The sequence below is a fragment of the Euprymna scolopes genome, chromosome 26 (genome assembly GCF_053919585.1).
Source record: "Euprymna scolopes isolate OS-2025 chromosome 26, ASM5391958v1, whole genome shotgun sequence".
Classification (NCBI taxonomy): Eukaryota; Metazoa; Mollusca; class Cephalopoda; order Sepiida; family Sepiolidae; genus Euprymna; species Euprymna scolopes.
Window position 1 is genome coordinate 84237545 of NC_136507.1, and position 24171 is coordinate 84261715.

Sequence of the window (24171 nt, forward strand, 5' to 3'; positions counted from 1 at the left end):
GATTCCTCATCCTCCCTATGGCCTAGACCTTACTCCATGTGACTTTTCGTTATTCCTTAAGCTGAAGAAAAACCTTAGAGGTTGTCATTATGAGACAATTAAGGAGACGAAAATGGCTGTGACGAGGGTCACTGATACGCTCACGCAAAAAGGACTTCCATGTGACCTTCAAGAAGTTGTTGAAACGATACAATGAGGACATTGCAGCCGGAGGAGATTACTTCGAAGAGGATTAAAGTTTCATGTTTGTACTATCAATAAAAGTGCCCATACGAAACTTATTGTAAGCACCTTGTAACGGTTGCGTTTATCTTTTACGCTAATGCTTAAAAAATGTATTACATCGGACTCTCACGGTTATGGTTGAGATACATTTTTTTCAGATGTGACAATGTATCTCTATATAATAGTATAATAGATTAATCGATCGGTTTTTCGGTTTATTATGCTTCAAGATGACAGCTTACTTTATTTTTAGTCTATCACGCTTAAGGTTAAATATGATCAATTGCCGCAGAGTTTTAAATATATATTCTGCCATGCTTAAGCTTCAAATATAATTTATGTACATCCATGTACATTTAAAAAAGACGCTATGGTAAGTGGACTGGCTGCTTTTTAAAACTAATGAGTCACCAATTTTAAGGCCAAGTATCACTGGAGGACAATGATTAATGAGGTTATCAATTGGACCATGCAAAATAATCTGAAACGATTGAATACTAAGAGCGAGATGGGCAAAATTTGTGTAGATGACTGCTCGATAAGTATTTTGTGAATTAAATAGGACTATATTGTAGTCTGCAGAAAGGCAGTCCTGTTGTAATTGTTCCACTTCATTACCAAACGTGTAAACTGACTGAATACGTATTAGGATATTATTCATTTGTGTATGTGTTTAGATAAAAAATGGTTTCTTTATTTTAAAACGTACTAACGGACAGACTCGCGTTATTTTTTATTAGTATAGATTTTAATTATGATTTAATCCCCTTTTTCTGTTTGAATTCGATATTGGAAAAAAAATCGTCCTGTTGGATCTTTTAAATACGATCTCCAAACAAATGCGTAAATGAAATGTTTTCCTATAAAATTAAAGAAGATGAAATAACTGCAATCGCCTTTATCTACAAACAAATCGTGGATTTACAAACACAAATAAACTAAACGTGCTCTTACTGCCTCCAAGAGAAAGAGGATGACATTTGTTTATATAATATATATATATTTTTTTTTTTCAAAAATAATCTATTCGAATAAATACGACAACACATTTTTCATTGTTTAAGATATTGGTTTACGATTGCCCATACAAAAAAGCACTTTTCGACTGCGTTGTTCAATATAAACATTTGTATGGCATCGTTTTGAAAGAAATAACGAACGCGACAAAAGAAAGAAGAAACTGTACGTGGCCGTTGAATGTGAACGAAAAGGGTAAGCATACAATTAATAAACAAGCGGGTAGCAACGATTTTGTGGTACCTATTAAGCCCTCTGTTTGTTCTACAAGTACTTTAATGGTGAATGCTCTGATGAACGAGACGCACTTGTACCCCCTCGACGTAAACGCCCCCGACAAATCGAACAAGCAGCTAAATCCCACCCCTTTACAATAGAGATCCCTAGGTGCAAGAAAGCCTTCTACTCCAATAGTTTCTTCCCAAAAAATGCTAGACTTTGGAACTCGTTTCCGAGATTCTGCTTTCCCAACTGTATTGACATTTCAAAAGTAATGTGAACACACATCTTGCCACTCATCTCCCTTCATAATACCCCTGCAACTTATGTTCTCGATAGTAACCTCTTACTTCAAAGTTGCACTGCGCATTGTTTGGGGTGAAAATTGAATAAAAAAAGTTAGGTATAATCATGTTGACGCACCGGTTCCCGTTAGATTACCCAAGTTAAGCAAAGTTGAACTTGGTCAGTACTAAAATGGGTAACTATTAAGGAATGCAAAGTGCTGCATACGTATCCTGATTTTCAGGGCATTGTTTCCAGTCACCATAGACTTTTTTCCACTGGAATAAAGCAGGGTCAAATAAGTTTAGTAGAAGTTAAAAGATTGCGCAACCCTAGCTTCACAACTCAGCTTGGGTCATCCCTCACCTTCCCATATGTTGATGATCTTATTTAAATAACAGAAGTACAATTATTTCTACCCTTTATTGTCAGCAACCCCTCTCTCACAAGGTGATTTTGCTAGTCTCAGTCTTTTCTATAAATATATATATAAAAGTATAAATATCATGAGTCGTACAAATACGTTTTTAAAACAATACTTCCGCCTTCCAAGATTGCATTGTCAAGAATTGTGTACATGACACAACGGATAAAATCCTAAATATCTATCAACGGAATTGAAGGTTAATTCTAACAATTTGTAATACTAATAACAACTCTAAGAAAATTAGAAGACTGGGTGAACAAGAACAATCTACTCTCATGAACAAAATAAAACTTACTTTCTCGTGTTAAACAATAATCTTCTAAATGTTCGGAATTTTCCTCAATAGATCCTTACGAAAATGCAAAGAGTTGTTCGATGTAGTTGAAATATTCGCCGTTGTGCTCCTAGAATAAATAGACTCGTCTTAAGAAACTGTTACTTTTAAAAAATTATTTTCCCGCCGTTTTCATTCGCGAAAATACTTCCACGAGGGAAATAAAAGCGACATTTTCCCTCGAGATTGAAAACCTGTGAAGGCGTCTTAATTATTTGTTGTCATCTGTAGATGTTCAATCATTTGTATACCAAGTTTTCATTTCGACCTTACTGTGAAAGGATAAAAAAATAAGGAATAAAAAAAACTGTTATTAACAGATGTTCTGAAGATTCTAATAACGTAGATCTCAATCTGCTTGCAAGGACAGAAGATTCCTACTTGATAAAGAAATACACGTATTTCTCTCTCTACATCCTTTTTTACTCTCTCGCTAACCCCTCTCTCTCTCTCTCTATATATATATATATATATATATGTATATATATATATGTAAATATAAGGTAAACATATATATATATGCATATGTACACAAAAGAAATACATGTATTTCTCTCTCTACATGCTTTCTTTTTTACTCTCTCTCTCGCTCTCTCTCTTTACATATATATATATATATATATATATATATATGTAAATATAAGGTAAACACACACACATATGTATACACGAAAGAAATACATGTATTTCTCTCTCTACATTCCTTCTTTACTCTCTCTCTCTCCCCCGTCTCTCTTTATATATATATATATATATATATATATATATATATACATATATATATATATATATATATATATATGTATGTAAATATCAGGTAAACACACACATATATTCACATCGGTATGTGTGTGTACACACGCACACACACACAAACGCACACACACACACACACCCATATATATATATATATATATATATATATATATATATATATTTAAATTGTAATTCAATGAATTTCAAAAAAACTCTCATTGAAATGAAGTGGTTGAGTTTCATATCAAAGAACTTTTATTATTCTAAGCAAGACAAAGAATGCTTTAAAAAATTAGTCTCCTTAACCTATAGGGTTTCGATGTCTACCATTTCATCAGAGGAGAGAAAATATTAGCAAATACTTATAAAGGTATGCACCCTATTTGCTAAAGTCAGTGAGATATGGAAAGTCAAAGTCAAAATAATAAATTTATCAGAAGTCCTGTAGCAGGAGGATTTACAGAAAAGGGATATGAATGTTTTTTTTAGATCCAGCTTGCTTGGTAAAATTCATGTTATACGTTCTTTACATCCGTTTGGTAATAAAGTCCAAGTTATATATTGGGTAATCCGCATAGCTGTATATATATATATATATATATATATATATATATATATATATATATATATATATATATAAATACAAGCACTTGCCCGATTCGGATATCTACATTTGCTAATATTTTCTCTCCTCTGATGAGATGGTAGACATCGAAACCCTATAGGTTAAGGAGATTAACTTTCTAAAGCATTCTTTGTCTTGCTTAGAACAATAAAAATTCTTTGATATGGAATTCATTTCAATGACAGTTTTTTTTTTAATTCATTGAATTAAAATTTAATTTATTTGCTCTATCTTGCATATCGAGCAATTCTTGTTTAGATGGGATAACTTATAGAATATTACTGCCAGTAATATTTTGTAAACCTACAATCTCACATCTCCATAACAATTGATTGTTAAATAAAAACTATTCTGAAGTATATGCATATATATATATATATATATATATATATATATATATATATATATATATATATATATATATACAAATCAGTAATTTTACAATTACTGTTTGATATATAGACACACATGCATAAGCATATGTATTTATTTACTTATTTAGTTTTGTTCATTTTCCCTCCTCATATTGGATCGCAGAAGGCTAATCGTATATGAGTTGCCGCATATATATATATATATATATATATATATATATATATATATATATATATATATACGTCTTTGTTACATACTGTATCTTTATAAATGTATTGTTATGACTATAATATATAATCAGAGTTGTATAAAATTGGATTCATATTACGAAATATATAAGGATATATATAGGGATGGTGCATAAATGAGTTTGAAAAATGATGGGATTTTGTAACATTATTATAAGTGTATAGTGGTAGTTTATGTTGTTCATGCATGTATACACACATATAGTTTCATAAATACACATGCACACAAATGTATATGTACGTGCCCGGCACACAATAAATTAATAACAATCTAAGAAGGTTATAATAACTGATTATATAATGACATGGAGAGTAAAGCTTAAGTCTGTTACTAATTGAACGTTTATGTTTTGATATCAGGAGTGCTTCCGAAATCCTTAGATTACCAAGGTTTCGAACAGAAGCAAGGATACTAAGATGGCTGTTCCGATGGGTAGTGCTGCATGAGGCGATGTGCTTGTATAAGTAGGAGATACGTGTGTTCAAATATTCCATCATGCCTAAGTGTATTGTTTAATGGTACTGCTCATATATAAGTTATAAGTTATTGCATTTAGAACATTTAAGGTTATAGACTACATTCGTGTGCAGGCATGATCTTGAGCAAGAAATTGGGATATTGTTCATGGGGCAAGTATCATGTGTGTTGGTCAAGTGACTTTTGGAGAGGTGTTATCCTAAGGCGGTATCACTGTTATTAATTAAACAAAAAATTAAACTAATATATAACATAGATAATCTATACATAAAAGATAAATGTAATAAATGAATAATTAAAAAATAAAAATATATCTAGTAATAACGACGATAATAAGTAACAAACCTATGCATAAACTTTTTTCTGCTTTATAGCTGTTCCGTTCCCACATCCATTTCCGCTTTACGATATTGTCCTGCTGTGTTTAAGAACGTTCTTTTGGTTCCTTTTCTTTTGAAAAAGAGATTATCCTCGAAATATTAAGACATCCACCATCCCGGTTATATCAAAACGGTGAATTCATATTAACTGATTTTTATTGTGATTATCTTAACAAAAAAATGGACATACGAAGTTAAAGAAATAAAAGAAATTATATATCACCTTCTTTCGTTTGTCCATTTTTGTTCATCCGTCACAACAACACAACAGCGGGTTCCCTGAATTGCTATAGACTATTTATATTTCTTTATATCTCTCTATTAAAATATCTATATACGATTTAGTAACATTATATATATATATATATACACATATATATGTGTGTGTGTGTGTATATATATATATATATATATATATATATATATATATATATATATATAATCGGTGGTAATGATGACGCTTGGCACTGGTGGTTCCCGAAAGGATTTAGCACTAGTGTCTGTAGGAATAAAACATAATTATAGTAATATATATGTAATAATTATTGATATATATATATATATATATATATATATATATATATATATATATATATATATAAGTTTTTAAAAGTTTTTTTCGTAATATTATATTTTATTCCTGCATGTCACCAATTGAAAATGAAAAGACAAGTTATAAGCTTTTATACTTTCCGCATTCTTTTTTATACATTTCCATTCATATATCTATCTATCTATCTATCTATCTATATATATATATATAGAGAGAGATAGAGAGAGAGAGGGAGAGAGAGATAATGTTACCAAAATTCGAATAAACCTTATATCTAAGGTCACACAAGGGAGTATATTCTATGTTTTCGTTTATTTAATCATTGAAACACACCCAGTTAATGCGTACTATTTAAAATATAATATTTGTATTAAAATAATGTTTATCGCTGTAGTTAATATTATATAATAATTCTAACTACTTATTCATCTATCTATTTATCTATCTATCTATCTCGCTCCCCCTTCTCTCTCTCTCTTTCTATATATATATATATATATATATATATATATATATATATATATATATATATATATATATTACACAGTGGTCACCACTTATCAAGGCCCGGAAGCCACTCAGTTTAAAAATTGAATTCTATATGCACAGTCGTATATATATATATATATATATATATATATATATATATATATATATATATATATATGTATGTATACTAGCAGAAGTACCCATCGTTGACTGGGTTCAAAAACAGCCTACAGAAAATGAACTGTGATTGAGGAAAATATGATAGGTTATGGAAAGGAGGGGGTTGTAAAGAGATAGGTTTTGATACTTTAAAATGTTACCTTAATCAAAATATGATGAAAGTAAAGATAATTTTCGCGAAATATATATTTTTTTGTATCAACTTTGTTTCCATTCGTAGCTGAAAGAAATATTTATAAACATATTTTAATTTTTAATGTTTTCCGTTATTTTGTGCTTGAGGAATATTCGATTATGGCATGTGTAGTTCATGTAAAATTTCATTTAAGTAGCTATCGCCTCAAATTTCGTTTTAATTTCGGTTCGCTGAAATTATTTCAAGTAAAGAGCATTAAAACTATTTCAAAACAAAGAAAAACATGAACTGAACTTTTATTGACTATGGTAACATTTATTTCTGGTATATTTATTTTTTTCGAGTAGTCGTTTGTTGCCTTTTCTGCTAAACACTCTTACTACATAATATCGACGAAATATCGAAATACAATGAAACATAAACAGTTTTGAAAAATAATGAAGCTTTACTTACTTCAGTAAAATAATCCGAAACAGCAAAATGGGATATTAAAAAAGTAAACACGTAATTACTTTAGTGTTTTAAAGCAAAGAATCGACATAAATATGAATAAGAAGAAAATAATGCCATTTTCAAGCAGAACAGCTTCGTTTCAGTCTTACAGTATTTAGCGGTGTAATATTGCGCCGTCGGATTCAGGGTTGTACTATTGTAATGTAAAGAACACACAGGAAGGGTTGTAATCAACTGAATTCCTTCTAGTACACTGAGAGAAAAAAGCATAAACAGATATATAAATAAAAATAAAAAGGTTATGTAAATATTTTTAAAAAGACACATAATCACGTGAGCAGGATTTTTCCTTCTTTGGACACGCTAAAAAGTAACGTTCTTATTTATTATTATTTATCTATTTATCTGTGTTCGAAAGAGTGCCATGTGCAAGTGGAGAAGGAGAAAAACAGAGTTATGGAAAATTTGTGTCGAGAATTGTCTAAAGTTCCGGCTCTTTTTTTGGCTTTCACTTTAATAAGAACGTGAATTTATGAGGTGAATTTATTCAACGCAATATGATTCAACTAAAAAAAATAAAGTCTAGCGTGAATTAAGATTAATGTTAAGGTGTTATTGTGGACCCTCACCTCTTTTAGAAAACCTTGTTAAACTTTGTGACATATTTACATTCTATGGAGGTCAGGCGCGAACGAACACCCAATAATTCTATTATACCATATTTCTTCAAACTGAGACAAAATTATCAAAGTATACTTACGCAAATAGATATGAAAAGTCTTTGTTAAAGTCTGTGCCATATTTCCATGGAGTACAGGCGCGAATACAGACCCCACAATTTTATTATATCATCCCTATTTAAGTTGAAACATACTTATCAAAGTATTCTTATGTACATCTATATAAAAAACCCTTGTAAACGTTTTTTTTTTTCATTTTTTATTTCCATACTTTGGGGGCCAGATGCAAACTCAGACCCCACAATTTTTATGAACCACCGTTCTGTCAGATCAAACATACGCATTCCTGATCCTCGATACATCTTCTATCATTATATAGAATCACTTTTTTTCAAATAGTCAACCATATTGGAGCCTATTCGTGATCAGACACACACACACACGCAGACGTTCAGCTTTATATTATAGATATATATCGTCATCCACATACTGTACTGTTTCGCCGTTTCACAGCTCATTAGTGTAGCTAGACAGGCTACTGCCCCAAGTAAGGATCGAAATCGTACCGCATATATGACAATCCAGGCTTCTTACCATTGCGCTATACGGCTGCTGCTGTGTGGGTAATGAATAAACAATGTTTTGATATCGTCCAAATGCCTCCGCTCGATTTGTTTACAGAAAGAGCGTCGCTTAATACGCTAATGACCATTTGTATATCACTTCCCAATATCCTCAGCCCAAGATATGGATCATTACAGTCATCCATATACAGTACTGTTTCGCTGTTTCACAGCTGCCTCAAGCCAGGATCAAATACGAACGTGTGTAAAAATTCTACTTTTTACTTTTTATATTCTTCTGTCTTTATTTTCGCCAGTCTATACATATATTTTGTTTATGATATGCCCTCTCTCTATTTTTATGCATCTCTCTCGCACACACACACACACACACACACACACACACACACACACACACACACACACACACACACACACACACACATATATATATATATATATATATATATATATATATATATATATACTAGACTACCCGTGACCCCTTGAGTCAGTATGTTATATTAGCTATGGAATTAATGTATGAGCGTGAGACTTGTGACGTAAAGAAAATAGTTTTTTTGTGACATAACAGAAACATTTCTATGAAAGTATATTAAAATGAAAAAAGAATATAGATAGATTTCCATGAGTTTATAATTGTTTATTTTTGAAAAAAAATACAGCCATTGATTTATAAGTGGTTTGCCATACTTATACGTAAATGTGCACTATTAAAATTATGATATATCGTTTAATTAAAACGCAAAAAAAAAAAACAATTGGGACGCTGAAAAAATGTTTTTATAGTTGTCAAAGGTCAAAGTAGATTTATTTGTAAGAAAATTGCGTTAAAATAACTTAAACGTAATACGGAAATGAACGATGTAAAATAAAATGTAGAAAGTATTAACAATTGTTTATTTAGATAATTAAACGCAAAAAAAAAAACAATTGGGACGCTGAAAACGTACACAGTAAAACAATACATTGCCAACGGGTCAATCATATCACTCTGGCTGATGTTAAAAGCATTTAATAAGAATAAAGGTTAAAATTCAACTCGTGGTTGACGGTAGCCGAATGATTCGGGTCGTGCTAATGAAGCCAGACATGACTTCTGTTGCCGGGGTTCGAATCTCTCGACTGACGTTAATCGTGACACCTTGCATTGACGTTTCCCGAAATATTGAAGCACTAGTGTCTGTAGGTATTTAATAATTTTTGTAGTAAATAATAATAATAATAATAATAATAATAATAATAATAATAATAATGATAAGATGTATAAGAATAAAATAATAACAATATATATATTCACATATATATATATATATACATATATATATATATATATATATATATATATATATATATATATACATGTATGTGTGTGTGTTTGTGTGTGTGTGAGGTTGCTCCAGTTCTCTCCAAACTCTTCAACAAATGCCTTAACGAATCATGCTTTCCTGTTTGCTGGAAAACGCCTTCGTGGTACTAGTTTATCAAGAATTACTTACCAGAAACGATTTTTTTATTTTTATTTTTTTTAATTGGTTTACGTGGTAGTAAACCTTTCTAAGTTCCTAGTAATCTACGCTCTCATTCACTGTGACTAATTACTGTTCTTTCCGTTTTTCTATTCATATTTAGGAATATTTTGTGTGTTTTTGGGGCGGTCAATGAGGATTTTTGCTGTTTCAGTTGACTCTGCTTCAATGTTTTTGTCTCTTTTTCGTTTTAACTTCAACGTGGCTAGTTACTTTTTTGCAGTTTAAGTTTTTTGGTTTCTGAATTCGAGGATTTTTTTTTTGAAAACTTAAGTTGGTTTCTTCATAAAATTCCATTGATAAGTCTTAGTGTTCCATTGACCTCCACTGATATACTGCTTTACTACTAATTTTTTATTATTATAATTAACTCACGAGTAGCAGTGACACAGGCCATCATGAAAAAGTTATCTTTGAAATAAACTTGTTGTGTTCTCTGGAGTCTGAGTGAGAACAAGTTTCCCCAGGTTTCCAGTACCCACCACCTCTTTCAATAACATTTGCAGATGACTTTGCGTTATCGCAATAGTGGCTTACCATTGATTTCTAATTGGTAACGACTATTAGTTATCAGTGGAATTTAGGTCTCTATAAGCCACTCCAAAGTAATTATTATTGACTCAGAAGGAGCTTTCACACAGGCCATCAAAGATATCTCCTTGAAAACAGCCTATGGCGTTCCCTGGAAGCTGAGTGACAAAATTATCTTTAAATCTCCAGTACTCTCAACCTCTTTCAATAACATTTGCAAATAAATTTGCATTATCGTAACAGTAACTTACCATTGATTTCAGGCTGGCAGCGACCATTGGTCTCCACTGGAATTTGAGTGACAACAGGCCTCCCCAATGTCCCAGTTTTCTTTGCACTTGTCCAGCTAAGGTCTGGGCAGTGCTCTCACCTCGGTCTTCCTATCCTACTTGACCCTTCTCGATTATTATTATTATTATTATTATTATTATTATTATTATTATTATTATTATTATTACTTATACTCAATAAGTGTGCTCCCACAGGTTTTTATAAGAGATTGCTCACTGACAGCAACGTTTTCCATGGAATGCGGTTGACAAAAAGTCTTCCTAGATTTTTAATACTCTCCGCCTCTTTCGATAACGTTTACAAATGAATTTACAACGGCGCAACAGCTACTTGTCATTGACTTCACGCTGGCAATGGCCATTGCGCATTACTGATATTTTAGTGGCAATAACCCTTCCCATGCTTCAGTTCCCTTTACACTCATCAAGTGGAGGTCTAGTTAGTGCTATTTGTCCGCAGTCTTTATATCCTTCTTGATCTTTCTCTACTATATATATATATATATATATATATATATATATATATATATATATATATATACAGGGTGAACAGAAAGTCCTTGGACCAATTCAAAAGTGGTTTATTAATAGAAAATTACAAAAATATAAATTAAACATGAATGAAAATTATAAGTTAGGAAACCAAGAACAAATTCAAATTATTTATTTTCAATGTGATGTCCCTTCCTTTCGATTAGACGTTCAATTCTCTGTCTGAATTTACCAACCGAGGCACGCAGCGTTTCCTGAGGTATTTTAGCCCATTCACTCAGAAGAGATGTCTTCAAAGCATAAACACTTGGATGAGCAACAGAACAGACCTTTGCCTCCAACAAAGACCACACCGAAAAATCCATGGGATTCAAATCAGGCGATGCAGGAGGCCACATCTCCTTACTCCAGAATCTTGGAAAATGACGTTGGCACCAGTCCTGAGTTTTTCTGGAGGTGTGGGATGGTGCTCCATCTTGTTGGAAGGTGAAAGGCTGATCTTTGAAGTGTTTCTTTATCTCTTCAAATGCTGGAACCAAAATATTGTTAATGTAGCGATCTGTGTTGATCTTAACCCCCTGCTCCACGAAAATCAGAGGCGACTTCCAAGATTTGGAGATTGCAGCCCACACCATGAGGGAAGACGGCTTTTGTTGGCGGAAAACTATTCTCAGGAAGTCATCAATGTCTGCTGAAGATTTTGCGTAAACTCTGTCATTCTGATTAACAGTCGCTTCAATTGTGAAGAGTTTTTCATCAGAAAAAACGATCTCTCGCTCCGCCGTGCCAGCCTTCAGTTCTCCAAGAAGAAGCTTTGCTCTTTCAAGTCTCTTGTGCTTTTGGGCAGGTGTGAGGTATTGTCTCTTTCTCATCTTGTAGGGGGATAACTGGAGATCGTTTTTTACAATGGTTCTCATCGAGGTCACGCTCACATTCATGTCTTTAGCCATTTGTCTTGCAGATCTCTTCGGGTTCCTCCTTACCCTCTCTCGAACAGCTTTAATCACCTTCTTTGTTCGAGCAGTGCGAGGTCTTCCACTCCTAGGACGGTCTTCAGATGTACGAAGTTCCTTAAATCTGTGCACAACATGGTACACGGTGGATTAAGCCACTTTCAAGAGCTTAATAATCTCTGAGTTTGTCCTTCCCGCGCAATGAAGCTGAATTATGGCCTCTCGTTTGCTCATTTTTCTGAAAGTTTAAACAAAATTATTTTAATGTTTTTGTTGAAAATAATTAGATCAATAGTTAGACTAAATACTTACTTTATTCGAAAAGAGAAAAAGTGATTTTAACAATATTTAATTTTAAAACTAAAAATGGTCCAAGGACTTTCTGTTCACCCTATATATATATATATATATATATATATATATATATATATATATATATATATATATAGAGAGAGAGAGAGAGAGAGAGAGATACTATCAGGGAGACCCAATGTTTCCAAAGATTAAATGAGGCTGAACGAATGTTCCACGATTCCAATGTTATACTGTCATCGAAATCGGTAAAATCGCCCATTTTCCAATCAAATCATTTGATTGCCTGCTCTGGTCAGGGACCCATTGCAGTGCACAAAAAGACACCAGTACATACCTCCAAACAATGTCGTAGTTCAAAATATATTGTAGTCCACATCACATTGTTGATAACCTAAATAACTACATTTATTTCGAAGGCGCCTCTGTCTAAGGAAATAACCTAATGTCAATGTTATACGCTGGATCTCTCCTCTTATATAGTGATAAAACTTCTCAAATGCAGTTGCGATTTGAGACTGAGATATTGATTTTCCTTCCACCTCTGCAAATGTGACATAAGGGTTGGAAATGTGATGAACATGTAAGCGCCCTAGAGAGGGAGTACTCTGACTTTGCAAAAGATGCCTGTGCAGCCCCGTCGGCAATCGCTGACACAGACGTCTCAGCCGATTAGATATAAACATACTCGTTTATAAAGAGAGAAGACAAGTCTGAGAGGATTACCTCCTAAAGCCTCACAGAACTAGCAGTACTTCATAATGAACAAGGAATCACAGGAATGTTTTAATCCGTGTTGAGTTTGGTGCCAAGGTAAAAAAGCCAAGCTGGGAAATTTTGGTCAAAATCGAACTGTTCCTTCTTGAATCGGAATTATCGATTATCGATTTTCGATATTTAGGCATTACGATACAAAACCTAATTAAGAACATTCATGAATAAAGAGACGACGTTTTAAACTTTAAAATGTATGTTTAATTTATATTAATTAAATCAATATCCGTCTTTCCTTAGCCACGAGTTGCACCTAGATACTTACAGCATTAAGTTTTCCACATATACTTCCATATATACTTTCATATATATACTTTGATATATACTTTCATATGTATACATTCGTACATATATATACACTTTCATATATATATATATACATATATACTTTTATATACACTTTCATATATAGTTTCATGTATATATATATATATACTTTCATATGTATACTTTCATATATATATATACTTTCATATATATATATATATATATGTACTTTCATATATATATATACTTTCATATATACTTTCATATATATATACTTTCATATATACTTTCATATATATATATATATACTTTCATATATACTTTCATGTATACTTTCATATATACTTTCATGCATATGATTTCATGTATATTGAAGGTTCTGAGTGAATGAAATTATCCGCCCACGTTCTTAGCTGTCCTGCAAAGCACGATGACCTTATGCCGTTTGCGATGAAGGCATAGACGCTACTGATTGCATTCTTCTTCATCTAACCATCACACATGTAGCAGCTTTGGTGATGACTCATACGTTTGAAAAGACTTACAATGATTTATATGCCTCAGTCTCCCTAAAGTATCACAAATATTTAGAACATGCTGTATCTTGCTTCACTCACTTGAGTTCTTTTAAAGTGATATACATTATAGTAACCTTAATCTGGCACAATTTCGTTTTACACGAACATATAATTTTAGCCTTCTCATGCTACTCACAATTATAATAAGCTTTCCGTGCGTAAAGTTACACACGTAGACGCAACACGCTGTAGCAGAGTACGTAGCAAGGAACATAGGACTACTAATAACTCGACTGCTTTATTTTATTTCCTTATTCTCCTGCCACGTGTGACTTCTCGTTAGGGTTGTCACTTCACCAATTATCTCTAACGTGATCGTCTTCTCGTACGTGCTATCTCTTTTTTATACGATTTTTTTTACCTTAACAAAAATTTTCAAATAGCACATTGCCCAGATTTTTCGTTTTTCTCTTTGCACCTTGACATATATTGTTCTCTCTCAACGGGAGAGTTTAATTCTGGATTTAATACCGACAAAATAAGGAAAAGAACCAGAAGCATAGATAAAACAACTTGCTTCAAGGAACATATATTAAAAATATCAGCATACCAATAATAATAATAATTCTAATTTCGTTTATCAACGTCTCCCTGAAAAGGGATGCGATTCATTTCCAGAGGATTCCCCTCAACCACGGCTCCAAACCAGAAACTTCAAAGATCAAGAGGTTTACTAAGGTTATGTGTAGTACCTACAATAGCAGAGATTTGAAGGCAGCTTAAACCATCGAGAATTTGTAGCTTTTTTCAATTGTCCTTCCAGAGGAGTTGATACTACTCCTTGGGTACCAACTAGGACTGGGATTATTTGTGTTTTAACCTCGTGTATACGCCTTTACTCCAAGGCCAATGGAGCATAAATGCTCAACATTTCGTTCTCCTTCTCTTTCACATTCCTGCCCCAGGGTACTGAGAAGTCTACAATCTACCAGTTTTTTTAGACATTGTCAATGACGACCGAATTGGGACGATTATGTCCCAATTGCTTTATCGTTATGACACTTTTATCCTACCATACCTCTTTCTTGTCATCCTCACTTTATCACGCACCTCCTCAAACCATTTTCCAGCATACTTCACCGTAACTCTCTTACACACCTCCCAATATATCCGGAGACACATGCGATCGTGTTTTTTTGCGGTACGCTCTCTGGGCCAATCCACTACACCCTGCTGCAAGGTGCGCAATTGACTCTGAGGTCTTACCACAAATCCGGCTTTCTGTAGCAACTTCCTCTCGAACCAATTTTTTGAGCAATCGTGTTCCTAATGCTTGTTCTTGTGCTGCACAAACAAAAGCTTCAGTACTCTTAGCCAGATACCCAGCTTTAAGCCATTGCCATGACCGTTCATCATCCACTTCTACTATATCCTGGATGAACCTTCCATTCATTTTCTGGCAAGCTAATTCCTCTGCATTTTCTCTATCCATACGTTTACCATAATCAGTATTGGTCTCACATACTTCATTGGCCACAACTTAAGCATCCACTCCTCACTTCAAACTACATGCTCCTTAAACGACATCTCCTCGGTTCTAACACAATCTGTACACTTTTCAATCATCTCCCACCGTCTGTCCTCTTTTGATACAGCCTCGCTACGCAACTTCGAATGTGAAATATACCAAACATTGCTAAAATTTTTCTTGCTTTTATATTCATGGCAAGCAACTCCTTGTCAAACCATTCTAAAATTCCCGACTGCCCATGCATTTACCGCTTTCATTTTCCCCATACCTGCCTCTCCATTTTATTTTCATTTTTACCGAATATTGTCAAATTATCCATAAACAGTAGATGGTGGAGGCGTCTGTCACAAAATGCAAAGTTATATCCCTTTTTTTCTCTCTTCAAGAGGATGCTCAGTGGCATCATTATCATTACAAAAAGAAGTGGAGATAACGAATATTCTTAGTTTAATGTTAATCTGCCCCATCACCTCTCTGTTTGCTGTCAGCACTGTTTTCCATTGAGTCATACTTGTCTCCAAAAGTCCTACCACATTCTCAGCAACCTTCATCATCAATAGTGTTTCACGTATCCATGAATAAGGAACCATGTCATGCCTTTCTGTAATCGATCCAAGCTACACTCAGATTCCTCTTTTTCTTTGCATCCTGCATTAATGCTTCATCAATCAGTAGTTGCTCCTTGGTACCTCTCGAGCCTTTCCGACACCCCTTCTGTTCATCAGGGAAAACACCATTACTCAATAGATGTTCATAATTTTTTCTGCAAAGATTCCAGTTTAGAGTTTCCACATTAATGGTAGACATGTAATTGGTCTATAGTTATTGGCATCTCTTTCCTTTGCAGGATCTTTCCTAATCAGTTTCTTTCTTACCTTTAGAAGCCAATCAGGGGCATCTCCCAACTCTACGACCTTATGCAGTGCAGCAACTATAGGAGGATAAATGCATCCGAACTGTTTAAACCAGAATCCCATCACTCCACCTGGACCAGGTGCCTTCCAGTTTGTCATCCTTCGTATGCCAGCCTTCACATCATCTCAACGTTCATCATCTGCCGCGTTTCTGATAGCCTTACTCTGACCTCTCCCAACCAGCCAGCTTTCTTATTATATCGCCCTTCGACAGACCAAATCCCACCTCAGAATTTCCTGTCATCATTTGCATTTGGAGTGTTGTTATTTCCCGCCTGTTTACTACCATTTAATTCTTTATACAGTTGAGACTGATTGTTCCGGAAAAGGTTGTTCTGCCGAAACGCAACACTTTTTCCAACAAAGTTCCTAATTTTTATACCACCAGTGTGAACCTTCTCTTTCAACATTGTTAGAACGGTCATCGTTCCATTTTCCAGCAATCTATACCTCCTTTCAAGCTCCTCCTTGGCTTTCTACCCTAGTTATACTCCTTTTCTTATTTTTTTCGATTTTAGCAATGGCTTTCCCTCACCGTTTAATATTTTCTACAAGCCGCCTCTGCCAGTGTGCCCTTCTATCCTTCATTTCTCTCTTTTTCTTCTGCATTAAGCCAATACGATTCGCAATAACGTATGGCGCAGCATACAGAAGCCTGTTAAGTTCCGTAATCGATATGTTCTTTCTTATGATGTTGTGAATTACTCATTGAACTATTTTTACCTCGTTTTTCACCTTCCTCCTATCACTACTTTTTATGTTTGGAATATCTACGTTCACATCTCTAAAAAGAACTTCTCTTAACTTCTGAAGTACTTCTTTTTCTACAAAAGTCACAGCGCGAACTTCATCACCACTTCTCCGTATATCTGCTCCTTTCACTGTTTCCATTGTCTCGGAGTCAATGATCTCATTTGCCTTAGATACTTCATACTCCTTCTCATCAATTCCTCTAACCATAGGGTTCCATTCCTCCTTAGTTGCCCGACTCCCATCATCGCTTACATTTCCCTTCTGCACTTCCACTCATCCAGTTCTTTCATCAAAACTAGTTTCATCAATTTTACTTTCGCTATTCATTTCATTCCTAACCATCCATTCAATCTCTTCTCTTGCAATCACTGAAAGTAGATTGCTATTTTAAATTTGTTTGAACTGTGATACCAAACTCGCGACACTCCTAGCTCCTCCTCCTCCTCCTCCTCTCGATTCCCACTCTTCCTTAACTTTTCGAGTATATTCACCAGATTTGGCACTTCCACTTCTTACAAAGCATCCGCACAGTACTCTTCTTTCCCCATTCGTCCATGTTTTTTTTTTGTTGACATTTCCTGTTCCAACTCCCGTCGTGTTTTGGAACCCTCTCTGCCAATTCCCACTACCCCTACATTCACCCACATCCTCAGAATTTTGAACAGTTGTATGATGACGATAGGACCCACCCTGTTGACCAGTGGGACACTTGCCGGACGTGAGACTTCCGCAAGATGTTCCAGCCTCATTCACGTCATTATTTTAAATATGTTGATTTGACATTCTCCCATAAATGGGGTTAGTGAATTTTAGGTTACACCACCGATAGTTTTATTGAGACAACATCTCTAGGAGGGTTTCACACTAAGGTTAAAAATCCTCTTCCGATCTTTATCCTCAACAACCACAACTATTACCGCTAACACCACCACCACCACCACCAACAACAACAACAACAATAACAACAACTGAAATAACATTGACAATGATACTATTTAAACTAATATCGGTAGTAATAATAATAATAGCAACAACAACAATAGCAATGACAGCAAAAACAACACCAATAACAATAACATCTACAATAATAAAAACAGCAATAATAATAACAATAATAATAATAACAATAATAGTAATAATAGTAATAATAATAATAATAATAATAATAATAATAATAATAATAATAATAATAATTACAACAAGGTTTATTTGGAATATTCAATTTTCCTCTTTTAGGGATGCACAGCATGATAACGACCGAAGCGAATTTCGATAGTAATATGAAGATAAGAAATGGAATTTCATAATAATTAAACGACTTGGATGTAAGCGTGACACGCAAAAGAACACACACTCTATCGTATTAATATATAGTTAATAATAATAATAATAATAATAATAATAATAATAATGATAATTAACCCTGCGCCCCTGATTTCGCCCTCCCCTTTTTCGTATATCGCTATAACCATGCCCCACACAAAATGAGTGAGGGGTTAAGAAAATGGAAAGAATTAGGAGAGAAAGCACAAACCAGATTTCCGCGGAATAAGGGCAAAGATGACTAGGGCCTCTTTGATTATAACCTGTGTGACTACTCCTACTGAGTAAATAATGAATTGTCATATTTATTTGTAATTTTTTGAATTGTTTGGTTTTCATATCTAACATATGCATGATATTTTACAAAATGTGACCGTTTTTTTTAAATTAAAATACGCACCAACAAAACGTATGAAAACTCGCCCAGGGCATACGTCATCATCTTTACACCTTGCTATACATTTTTCTGTCTTAACTGGAGGTTTGCACCTCCCCAATGTTTATAAAAAAAAACAAAAATGAAAAAAAAAAAGGTAGTAAACAAGAGTTCTGTTACCAGGAAAATATTCCTACAGAAAGTCTCAACATATTACTAAATACTAATAATGTATGGTTATTCTGGGTATAATTCGGTTGGCACATCGGTTCTTGTTTGATCACTGAAGTAAAGCAACGTCGAGCCTGGTCAGTACTAAATGAGTGACCAATTTGGGAATTCCATGCACTGTATGTAGAATGAAGTCGACACATCCCTGAAAGAATTGTAAAAAAAAAATGTTTTCGTCTCACCATATGGGAATGTACATGCGACTGAGGACCGTTTGTAAATTTGATATTCCCATGGAAATTCCTCTTTTGGAAGAAGCCAATTAAACCTGCATTCTGAGTAAAAATATATAATAATCACGTTGACCCACTTTTTTTCTTAGATAACCGAAGTTAGTAAACATTGACTCTGATCAATAGTATATTTGGGGTTGTTTGGGGATATCAGGCACTGTATGTAGGAGGACGTCGACACCTCGCTGAATGAATTGCAAAAGAAATGGCGTCATCTACATCTGTCTATTAGAATATGCATGCGACTTAGAACTGATTGTGAACTTCATGTTTCCTCAACACTTCTTTTGGGAAAGCCGGTTCAACCCGTTTTTTTTATTACATCAGATAAAGGAATGACAATATTATATGATTTTATTAATTTTAATATTACATCATTGCGTAAGTTTCAACCAATATCTATTAGGTTGACAGGCGGAATGTTCTTGAAGAATCTTTTATTTTGATTTCAAATAACACATTTTCAAATGAGTTTTCGTTATAATATCTTTACTTTGTATATCAATTTAAAGAGCGTTTCCACGCTATCTAATCGTTTAAATTACAATCGTTTTGAAACAATTGTGATTTCTTTTCAGAATGTTAAATACAAGATGAAAAAAAAGGATATTCGCATAATTTTCTTATTTCAACACAAGCTAGGCCGAACAACTGCAGAAACAGCTCGCGACATCAATGAAGCATTTGTCCTAGGAATCACTTCTGAACGCATAGAACAATAGTGGTTAGAGAAATTTTGTGGCGGCGACGAGAATCTAAAAATGAGCGTCGTGGTCGGCCATCGGATATTGACAACAGCCAATTAAGAGCCTTAGTTGAAGCAAATCCACACACAGCTGAGAATTTGCTTCTGGATTAGATGTAAACTATACGACGATTTTCAGCCACTTGGGAGAGATTGGAAAGGCAAAAATCTTGATAGATCGGTGCCTCATGAATTGAACTGCAACCAATAATAATAATAATAATAATAATAATAATGATAATAATAATAATAATGATGATGATGATAAAAAAAAACAAAAATCACAGTTATAAAGTGTCATTTTCCCCTTCTTTTACGCAAGAATAACTTGTTTTTCGACCGGGTTGTGACTATTAAAAATGCGTTTATTACGACAACCAGCGACTCTCAGCTTAGTGATTAGACGGTTACGAAGCTCTACGACACTTTCTGAAGCCCGAGTTGCATGAAAAGAAGGTCATGGTGACTGTTTAGTCACATACGACCGGTTCCATCCATCACAGTTATTGAATGTAGGCGAGACTATTACGGTGAAAAAGTATTGTCAACAAATGGATGACAAATGGATGCAGAAACTTCGAAAAAAACAACAACAACAGCGACAACAAAACAGCATTAATCAACATAAAAAAGTCTCGATTCTACCCCGCAAAAATGCCCCATCTACGTTGCTAAGCTGATCCTACAAAAGTTGAACGAATTGAACAACGAAACTCTACCTCATCCGCGATACTCACTAGACCTCTCATCTACTGACTTCCACTTTTTCAAGCATCTCGACGACTTTCTGCGTGTTTCACGAACCTAAGCAATATAAAAAAACACCTGCAGTGTCTTTATCGCCACCAGATCGCAAGAATTATATATTACTGGCATAAATACACTTGTTTTCCATTGGCAAACGTATGTTGATTTTGATTGTGGTTACTTCAATCAATAAATTTTTGTTTGAGCCGAGACATGTCTATCTTAGTTTCAAAGTTTAAAACCGCAAAAACCTTCTTGTCAACCTGATATATTATAAATCTGACCATTGATATTAAAATGTTCTCTGTCTGGAATCTTCATTCCTGATTATGCCACACAGAAGAATATATTTATTCAAATGCGTGAGAAATCCACTGATCGAAGCTAATTAGTGTCGCTTTAAACTTTAATATAACGTAACATCCTGGAACTGCAGTTTCTCAAATTTCTTTTGTTTATGATTTCTTGTTGTAATTTCAATCTCCGGCACATACATTCTTAGAAAGCAACATATGTTTTTGAAATACGTTTTATTACATTGGCAAACATTTATTGAGTTGCAATATCATCATTTTTATTCTTTACTAGCAGAGTGACCCGACATTGTCCGGGATTGAAAGATGATCAACAAATATTTCTACGCCCATATTTTTATTGCCATCGATTGAAATTGATGAACTCGCTTATTTTTCAATCAAATCGATTGATTGCCTGATCTAGTTGGCGACCCATCGATTTGTACCTAACGAAAGCTTGACATACAATGACTTAGTTCACAATACATTGTAGTCTAAAATGCGGGTTGATTCTATGAAGTTATTTTTTTATAAATAGTGGCTTGCATTACAGTTTAAAATGCAAAAGTCAAGTATCATGTCTCACTTGTTCTCTAAAGATAAACAGTAATTTCAAACGGGTCTCTGTCATATCAAAGAACCTACTGTAGATTTTATATGCCCGACCTTACTGCTTGTGCTATAAAAATGGCGTGAATTAAAGTTTAAAATGAGAGAAGTCAAAGATCATGGTGCTTTAAACAGAAACATTGATTATGCTATATAAAAGAACCTACGGTTAATTTTAAATGTTTAGTTTTTCGACTTACGTAATAATAAAACTTCTTAAATGCACGTGCGACGGTAGGTTGTGTAAGATGTTAACTTGGGTCAGAATCGCATGGTTCTTCTTTTATCAGATTATTTCGATTATCAATCATCGATACTTATCGAATATATCAACGATAACTATTAAAGAACACTGCCAGGCACATAAAGTACATCTGTGTGAAGTTTCATAAAAATCGACTAAGCCGTTTTCGAATATGGAAAATTTTCGAACAAATTCTCACACACACAGACACACACAGATACACAAGCACACAGAAAATTTCATTTTTAAATAACAGCTAGGATTATTTGAAACATATTTACCTTGTCTACAAAGTCGCTTTAATTATTAATTTTCATTTCTTTTTCTTTCTTTTTTTCATGAAAAAAAAGCAAGTGGTATTCGATGTTACGTTTGCGAAAACGCCAAGACAAACGAAGAATGTAACCAACCGAAGAATCTAAAGGAATGTCCGCGGGACGTTTCACCCTCGCAAGATGTTTGCGAAATCAAGACATCCTATAGCCGTAAGTGTGTTTAAATGACGTTTTTTTTATTTTTTGCAATGTTTTATTTATTAGTGTTACGTCGGTAACTGATTTTTTACTTATGAGACATAATAATAACAATAGACCATGAGATTGAGGGACTGACAGATGAATATTTTGAGAGGATACAGAATATCCACATGCATTTTATGAAGGACAACGATTGATAAACATCAATTCTTCCCCTTTTGTCAAAGAGAACTGCACTTATAATCTCTTATATATATATATATATATATATATATATATATTGTAAGAAACAACGAACTTATAATATCTTATATATATATATATAATGTTAAAAGTCCATGTATGCTTCAAGGATAAAGATGTCAAGGAGGTCATGAGGGGTTCTGAAGATTGAAAACGATGTTACCTTTTGTATTTAATATTTTATTTTATTATTATTTTTTTATGTTTCAAGCGGACCTTCTCTCTTGGTCACAAAAAAGTATCGTTTTCCATACATTTTGTGACCAAGAGTGGAGGTTCGCTTGCAATATAAAAAGTAATAAAAAAAATAAAATATTAAATACAAGTAACACGGTTTTCACGCTAAAAACACCCTCATAACTTTTAAAGCAACACACACACACACACACACAAACAGACATATATATATATATATATATATATATATATATATATATATATATATGTATATATGTATAAATTCACAGTAGCGTCAAAAACTAAGGGACAAAATTTTAAAACCTAATATTTGTTAGAAATAACAACTGTGAAAAGCTGAAATTTTGACAACTGGTAGTCGTTATCATCCATAATAATATACTAAAATGTGAATCATTTGCAAAGAATAGAAAAAATCATAACAATTTTCTATTCATTTTCAAAATAGGAACGTTCAAAAGTAAGAAACAGAATTAAGAAAAACTATGTAAACAGTTAAAAAAAACAGCAAAAATTCATGTACAATCAATATTTTGTAAATGAACCCATGCTCTCAATGACAGGTGCGCATCTTTGACTACAAGAACGAATCAGTTCTTGACAATTCTCGATACTAATTTTAGATCATTCTTCCTGTAGCATACATCCTCCGTGTGAGTGGGATAAGGTCTTCCAAAGATTTTCTATTGGATTTGAGTCAGAACTTTGCCGTGGCCAATCCGTAATTTCGAAATCTGGCTCGCTAAGTTAACTCATTACCGCCGTTGCCTTGTGACATGGGGTTTTATCTTGCATAAAGGTAGCCCTATTGGAACCTGAATTCTGTATGATTGGCATAACGTCATCTTGAACAATGTGTTTGTAGATCTGCTCGTTTACACGAGTTTGTAACCGGGCAAGAGGCGTTAAACGTGACAATTTTTTAGTACACTTTGAACTTAATCTTTCACCAATACATCTCTTTACATTGTTTTTCCATCATTTCCAAATAAATTAAAATTGCTTTCATCACTGAAAAATACTTTTGTCCAATTTTCATATGTCCAAATTACATACCTGTTTGCAAACTCTAATCTCCTCTTATTATCCTTCGGACAAACAAGTGGTGTCTTCCCTGGGTCGATTAAACAGCCCTTTTTCTT

General features: G+C 33.7%; 1 protein-coding gene across 1 annotated transcript in view; it reads left to right on the forward strand.

Annotated features, from left to right (window-relative positions):
* The window catches only part of LOC145248238 (uncharacterized), a 421957-nt gene that overhangs the window by 351411 nt on the left and 46375 nt on the right, over nucleotides 1–24171 (forward strand). Inside the window, exon 2 of the mRNA XM_080110118.1 lies at nucleotides 22463–22597. Within this exon, the coding sequence (XP_079966244.1) occupies nucleotides 22463–22597 (135 nt within the window). The remainder of the gene's footprint in view (nucleotides 1–22462; nucleotides 22598–24171) is intronic.